The sequence below is a fragment of the Doryrhamphus excisus genome, linkage group LG15, assembly GCF_037039965.1.
Source record: "Doryrhamphus excisus strain RoL-2023G ecotype Guam linkage group LG15, RoL_Dexc_Guam_v1.1, whole genome shotgun sequence".
NCBI lineage: Eukaryota > Metazoa > Chordata > Actinopteri > Syngnathiformes > Syngnathidae > Doryrhamphus > Doryrhamphus excisus.
This window is the reverse complement of record NC_136371.1, coordinates 16,487,625-16,494,879: the sequence shown is the minus strand read 5'-3', so window position 1 is coordinate 16,494,879 and position 7,255 is coordinate 16,487,625. Positions and strand designations below refer to the sequence as shown.

At 43.2% G+C, this 7,255-nt stretch overlaps 1 protein-coding gene across 1 annotated transcript; it reads left to right on the top strand.

Moving 5' to 3' along the window:
• The first annotated feature begins 840 nt into the window (after window positions 1-840).
• eed (embryonic ectoderm development) lies at window positions 841-6,458 on the top strand. The gene is made up of 12 exons (XM_058051855.2): window positions 841-1,000; window positions 1,466-1,618; window positions 1,706-1,798; window positions 1,884-1,949; window positions 3,321-3,446; window positions 3,518-3,599; window positions 3,671-3,762; window positions 3,840-3,973; window positions 5,539-5,644; window positions 5,726-5,884; window positions 5,958-6,031; window positions 6,095-6,458. The coding sequence occupies exons 1-12, from the start codon at window positions 881-883 to the stop codon at window positions 6,219-6,221; spliced, it is 1,332 nt and encodes a 443-aa protein (XP_057907838.1). The 5' UTR covers window positions 841-880; the 3' UTR covers window positions 6,222-6,458.
• The last annotated feature ends 797 nt before the right edge of the window (window positions 6,459-7,255 follow it).

Sequence of the window (7,255 nt, the reverse complement as noted above, 5' to 3'; positions counted from 1 at the left end):
TTGGCCCGCAGGACACTAGTTTGAGGCCCCCGCCTTGATATGAAAGTTTAATGTTAGTGCGCCCCCCCCCCCCCGCGCAAGTTTGATATGGATGCTGTATGGTATCATGTACCCAGAAAAAATTATTACGTTTGATTCATGTTCATGTTAAAGGTTAAATAACTGTTAATAGTTATCCTCCCTATCCGTGTGGAAGTGGTATGTTTTTGGCTATTTAAGTTGAAAGGAAATAACTTGAAGGCTACCGTTTAGGTCGCTAGCTCTCTAGTTTGCGAGTTAGCATGTGTCTCAAGACCCTGCAGTTGCGCAATATGTAAATAAAAAAAGTATAAATGTGACTATAGTCGTGTTTTGTCATGTCTACAGGGCTCTAATAATGCTTTGTTCATTTTAATCTGAAAAAAAATCATTTGTCTACCCAGCAACTATATGTGGTTTAAGTTTTTATTATTTGCCGTTTTATTATTATTATTATTATATTTATTTATTATTGATTGATTTATTTTCTTTATTCTTGATTTGTTTATTTATTTTTCATCTTATTTTGTGTAGAAAAATAAAAGTTAAATTGAGTTTGAGACCCCTGCTGTAAAGAGGAGAGACTGCACCTTGCCAGTACATGGGATACCGGCGCCTTACTCTCAATTGAACTACAATACCCAGCACCCCCCGCAACCCTCGTGAGTAAAAGCGGTAGAAAATAAATAAATGAATGATAAATCATCCCAATAGCTCCTCCATGAGTCACCTTTATGAAGACTGTAAAGAGGAGAGACTGCACCTCGCCAGTACGCGGGCTCCTGGCGCCTTACTCTCAATTGAACTACAATACCCATCAGCCCCTGCGGCTTCTGAGCGGAAAAGGCGGAGTTGTGGCACCATGAGGGAAAATAAGAACATGTCTGAGTCCCCGTCTCAAGCGGGAAAAGAAATACCGGTTAAGAAACAGAAGCTAAGCAGCGACGAGAACAGTAACCCGGATTTGTCCGGGGACGAGAATGTAAGTAGTTAATTGCTGTTTTGTTTGCTTACCGACGTAAGGTTTCGTTTAGTTACACTCAGCGGGTTAGCAGTATCGTGCTAAAGCTAGCTTGTGAAGCTAAAAGCTGAAGCTTTGTCCACTGAATCATGCTAACTTTCTTTTTCACGCTCACGAAATGAAAGAATGAAGACTAGCAACAATTTTATAAGACGCTTAACTTGGTAAATACGCTTCTGAGTTTATTGTCATTCACATGAATACAAGTTAACTAAAATTAGTCAAAAATCAGCGCCGATTTATTGAACCTGATTTATTGTTGAGACTTGGCTGTTTTACCTTACTAGTCAATAACTTGGACAAATTTTCCCATGTTCCACAATGGCAAAGTTGCAAACTTTTGACTGTTTGACAGGAAGTGCAATGTCATTCATTGATGATTTTAATGTACACTTGACAGAAGTGTTTTCTTGTGTCTTCCATTAGGACGACGCTGCCAGCGTTGAAAGCGGCACCAATGCAGAGCGCCCGGACACGCCCACCAACACCTCCAATGCCCCGGGTAGAAAGAGCTGGGGCAAGGGCAAATGCAAGTCCAAAAAGTGCAGATACTCTTTTAAATGCGTCAACAGCCTGAGGGTGCGAACACACGTCATCACATCTAAACTCAGTATTTTGCCGCCCTATTAAAGCACAAGGATAACAATAATGCACATTTTATTGCAGGAAGACCACGGGCAGCCTCTTTTTGGCGTCCAGTTCAACTGGCACAGTAAGGAGGGAGACCCACTGGTGTTTGCCACGGTCGGGAGCAACAGGGTGATTAAAGTTATTCGTCCTGTGTGGGGAAATTTGAGGATGTTACTAAATTGTAACTACGTAATATTTGTTATCTCCCATGCAGGTCACTCTCTACGAATGTCATTCTCAAGGCGAAATCAGACTCCTGCAGTCTTATGTAGACGCAGATGTATCCTTGCTTTGATATACTGTATTAATATGCTAGCTCCTCCCTCTTCAAGTCCTAAGACAGACTGCAAAGCTGTAATTGGTCGGCTTTACATGCAATACGCCAGGGGTCTCAAACTCAATTTACTTGGGGGCCACTGGAGCTAGGGTCTGGGTGAGACTAGGTCGCATCAGGTTTTCCAAAAAAACAAAAAAACGCATTTATTAAAAACAGAAAAATTAATAAACTTTGCTTTGGTTTTGATTTTCTACAAGAAAAGCTCTGATAAAACATTCCACTGTTCTCAAATATCTTAATTTTTATTTTTCTGCACAAAATAAGATGAAAAATAAATAAACAAATCAAGAATAAAGAAAATCAATCAGTAATAAATAAATATAATAATAATAATAAAAACTTAAACCACATATAGTTGGTGGGTAGACAAATTATTTTTTTCAGATTAAAATGAACAAAGCATTATTAGAGCCCTGTAGACATGACAAAACACGACTATAGTCACATTTATACTTTTTTTATTTACATATTGCGCAACTGCAGGGTCTTGAGACACATGCTAACTCGCAAACTAGAGAGCTAGCGACCTAAACGGTAGCCTTCAAGTTATTTCCTTTCAACTTAAATAGCCAAAAACTTACCACTTCCACACGGATAGGGAGGATAACTATTAACAGTTATTTAACCTTTAACATGAACATTAATCAGTTTCCTCCAAAAACATGCTAGGTTAATTGAGAATTCCAAATTGTCCATACATATGAATGTGAGTGTGAATGGTTGTTTGTCTATATGTGCCCTGTGATTGGCTGGCCACCAGTCCAGGGTGTACCCCGCCTCTCGCCCAAAGACAGCTGGGATAGGCTCCAGCATCCCCCGCGACCCTCGTGAGGAAAAGCGGTAGAAAATGAATGAATGAATTGAAATACAAATACTTTATACAAAGACTTGATGATATGTAGTACTTTACACTGGTCACTAGGTGTCAGTAATGTTCTTTGAGAGACCGGAGTTGATCGCCAGAACAACAGGCTTCTGTTGCAGGTTACAACGGGCACAATAAGACCAGTGTAATAAGAGTCTACAGTTGTACACAAACAATAGTCTTATTTTGTTTTGTATTGGCTAACCAGAGTGTAAATGTGACTATAGGGGTGCTATTTCATGTGCAGAGGGCTCTAATGTTAAAAGCTGTATAAATAGGTAATCTCATTAGTTGTTTTGGTAGAGAAGTCAAGATCTCTCGACAGCGCACTACAAAGCTAAATTCGTTAATTAACGAAGTTTTTTCCAAGTGTAATATTCAGTCGTTTTTTTTTTTGTGAAGCGCTTGAAAGCAACTGACACATTTTGCTTGACCGAAGCGGTGCAAAGGCAGATGAAAACTTCTACACGTGCGCCTGGACCTACGACACCAACACCAGCCACCCCCTGTTGGCTGTCGCCGGATCGCGGGGAATAATCCGCATCATCAACCACATCACCATGCAGTGCATCAAGGTTGGCGTCGGCGCCGCGTCACAACGGATGTCTTTTCCCGCGTCGGTCACGTGTTTTTCATTTTCTCGCAGCATTACGTCGGTCACGGGAACGCCATCAACGAACTCAAATTCCACCCAAGGGACCCGAATCTTCTTCTGTCGGTCAGCAAAGGTGCGGGTTTTGTTCGGAAAAATGCTTCGCCGACGTCGGCCGACGCCTCTGAATTGTGCTTGTTTGCGCAGACCACGCCCTTCGTCTGTGGAACATACAGACGGACACGCTAGTGGCCATATTTGGAGGAGTGGAGGGTCACAGAGATGAAGTCCTGAGTGCTGTAAGTTTGATGGCGTCATGCTTCATAAACCTCAAGAATCGACGATAATCATTTTTTTTTTTTTAACTCCACTGCAGGATTTTGACCTCCTGGGTGAGAAAATAATGTCATGCGGGATGGACCACTCCCTAAAACTCTGGCGGATTAACTCCGAGAGATTGCAGAAAGCCATCCGGGGATCTTATGAGTACAACCCCTCAAAGACCAACAGGTAAGGAACACCAGGACCATCAGAAGAGAAACATTGCTTTATTATCTTTCATAGTGGAGTAGCAATGCAAAATATAAGTTTTAGTATGTCGTCTTATTAATAATTTACATTAAAATGCAGATTTCAATGCAAAATGTGAATGCAGGTAATTTAAATTGCATGTAAATATTTTTAAACACATACTACTGTGAATACATATCTTGTGTATCATAACTTTATTGTATAGTAAGCCTTTGATTATGACTGTTAATTGGTTTCAGACCTGACCATATGATAAGTATAAGTATAGTAAATATGATAAATTACACAAAGTAGGATTCCTTATTTTATTTATAATTAATTACAGAATTTATACATGGAATAGTCTCCATATGGGCTGCAAAAACATGCTAGGTTAATTAGCGACTCCAAATTGTCCATAGTTATGAATGTGAGTGTGAATGGTTGTTTGTCTATATGTGCCCTGTGATTGGCTGGCCACCAGTCCAGTGTGTACCCCGCCTCTCGCCCGAAGACAGCTGGGATAGGCTCCAGCACCCCCCACGATCCTCGTGAGGATAAGCGGTAGAAAATGAATGAATGTGCACTTGGTGGGGAGGCGTACAACAATGACTCTCGCACACAATAAAACTAAAATACAGTAAAATTATTCCAACAACACGCATGCTAGGTTAATTAGCCACTCCAAATTGTCCATAGGTATGAATGAGAGTGTGAATGGTTGTTTGTCTATATGTGCCCTGTGATTGGCTGGCCACCAGTCCAGGGTGTACCCCGCCTCTTGCCCGAAGACAGCTGGGATAGGCTCCAGCACCCCCGCGACCCTCGTGAGGAAAAGCGGTAGAAAATGAATGAATGAATAATTACTTAATTTATAAATTGAATATTCTCCATATGGCCTGCACCGCGGTCGAGTGGTGCTGGCCTCACAGTGAGGAGACACAAGTTCAATTCCCCGCTCAACCATCTGTGTGGAGTTTGCATGTTCTCCCCGTGCATGCGTGGGTTTTCTCCGGGTACTCCGGTTTCCTCCCACATTCCAAAAACATGCTAGGTTAATTAGCGACTCCAAATTGTCCATAGGTATGAATGTGAGTGTGCAACTGCAGGGTCTTGAGACACATGCTAACTCGCAAACTAGAGAGCTAGCGACCTAAACGGTAGCCTTCAAGTTATTTCCTTTCAACTTAAATAGCCAAAAACTTACCACTTCCACACGGATAGGGAGGATAACTATTAACAGTTATTTAACCTTTAACATGAACATTAATCAGTTTCCTCCAAAAACATGCTAGGTTAATTGAGAACTCAAAATTGTCCATACGTATGAATGTGAGTGTGAATGGTTGTTTGTCTATATGTGCCCTGTGATTGGCTGGCCACCAGTCCAGGGTGTACCCCGCCTCTCGCCCGAAGACAGCTGGGATAGGCTCCAGCACCCGAGGGTGGAATTGAACCCTGGTCTCCTAGCTGTGAGGTCTGCGCGCTAACCACTCGTCCACCGTGCTGCCCCTGTATTATTATTATTGTTATTGAGAAAAAAAATCCTTTTGTTCTATTTTCAGGCCGTTTGTGTCACAGAAAATCCACTTTCCTGACTTCTCCACACGGGACATCCATAGGAATTACGTGGACTGCGTGCGGTGGCTCGGCGACCTCATTCTCTCCAAGGCAGGGATCATAACGATCACGTCTCGGCCGTCTCTCGCTCCCATCACGCTCACCTTGCCCGCCCCTCTCTTTTGCTGCTAGTCGTGCGAAAACGCCATAGTGTGCTGGAAACCTGGCAAAATGGAGGACGACATCGACCACATCAAAGCCAACGAATCCAACGTGACGATTCTGGGACGTTTTGACTACAGTCAGTGTGACATCTGGTACATGCGCTTCTCCATGGACTTTTGGCAGAAGGTGAAGTGCGGGAACGCGCTACATTCCAAAAGTCTGTCGTGATTTACTCACTTGGTGCCCTGCTGATTGACAGATGCTCGCTCTGGGAAACCAGGTGGGGAAGCTTTACGTTTGGGACCTGGAAGTGGAGGACCCGCACAAAGCCAAGTGAGTTTAATGCGAGATGATCAAAATCAAATCAACTTCTCATCACGTGTTTTCCCTCCCCAGGTCCACCACGCTCACACTGCCCAAATGCACCTCCGCCATACGGCAAACTAGCTTTAGCCGTGACAGTAGTATTTTGATTGCCGTGTGCGACGACGCCTCCATCTGGCGCTGGGACCGCCAGCGTTGAACACCAGAGCAGGGAAATTGTTTCATATGCTACCTTCTTCTTTTGGAATATTTTAAAGGCCCCCGCTTTGGTCACACCTCCACTTGGAGTACTTTTTGTAAATGTAAAAACTGGTCAGATTATTAAATAGTTTGTTTTAGTTCAAAAGCACTATGGTGATTAATTAGGAGATATCAAATAGTTAGAACCTTTTCCTCAATAGGCTTGTTGGGATTGGACTTCAATAAACTTATTTTTATACACAACGTCATGTATTTTCTTTGGCTACAAAGAGAACACGTGACTCACTGGAGCCGTGTGACGTCAGCGGGAGTGAGCGCGTTCACGTCGCTTATCAACAGCCTGGTAGAGCGACTCAGCGCTCGCACACCGCGGACTTTTGCCCTCTCATTGACGGGTGAAGACGCGGCACACTCGGGGCCGGATAACTCGGATATGTTCTCCTCCAAGTCGCCTAAAAGTCCGGCTAAGTATGCGTCTAAGTCCGCGGAGCAGATTTGTATGGTGGAGTGCGGATGCGAGGACCCGGGCACCTGTGGCGTGCACGGGCCGGAGTGCGCGCCTGCGCAACAGGTAGGTCACCTCGCGCACAAAGATTTTTTGCTTGGTCATTTTGTGTTGTAAACACTTTTAGCTGGTTTCTTTTTTTTTAAAAAAACGACGCTAGATTCAAAGGAGTTGACACTAGAGTTGTGTTGTGTCACCATGAAACGGCCAAGATGCTGAGGGCATCTATTGTTTACAGTGTTAGCTTAAGTTGCTATGATTGCTAAATACACTTAACGTGTATTGTGTGCTCTGATTGCTAGCACGTGAGCGATAGGAAACTCGATTCTTTTAACCAATTAGAGTTCTGAGTCACTCGCCCAAGTGAATCGGACACTGAACTCATCTTTTAGAGTCAGCGACACATGTGAGTCGGTAGAAATCCAGTCTTCATTAACCTCTGAGTCCGTGAAACTCGAGTTTTGTCGTATTGTGTGCTCTGATTTCTAGCACGCGAGCGATAGGAAACTCGATTCTTTTAACCAATT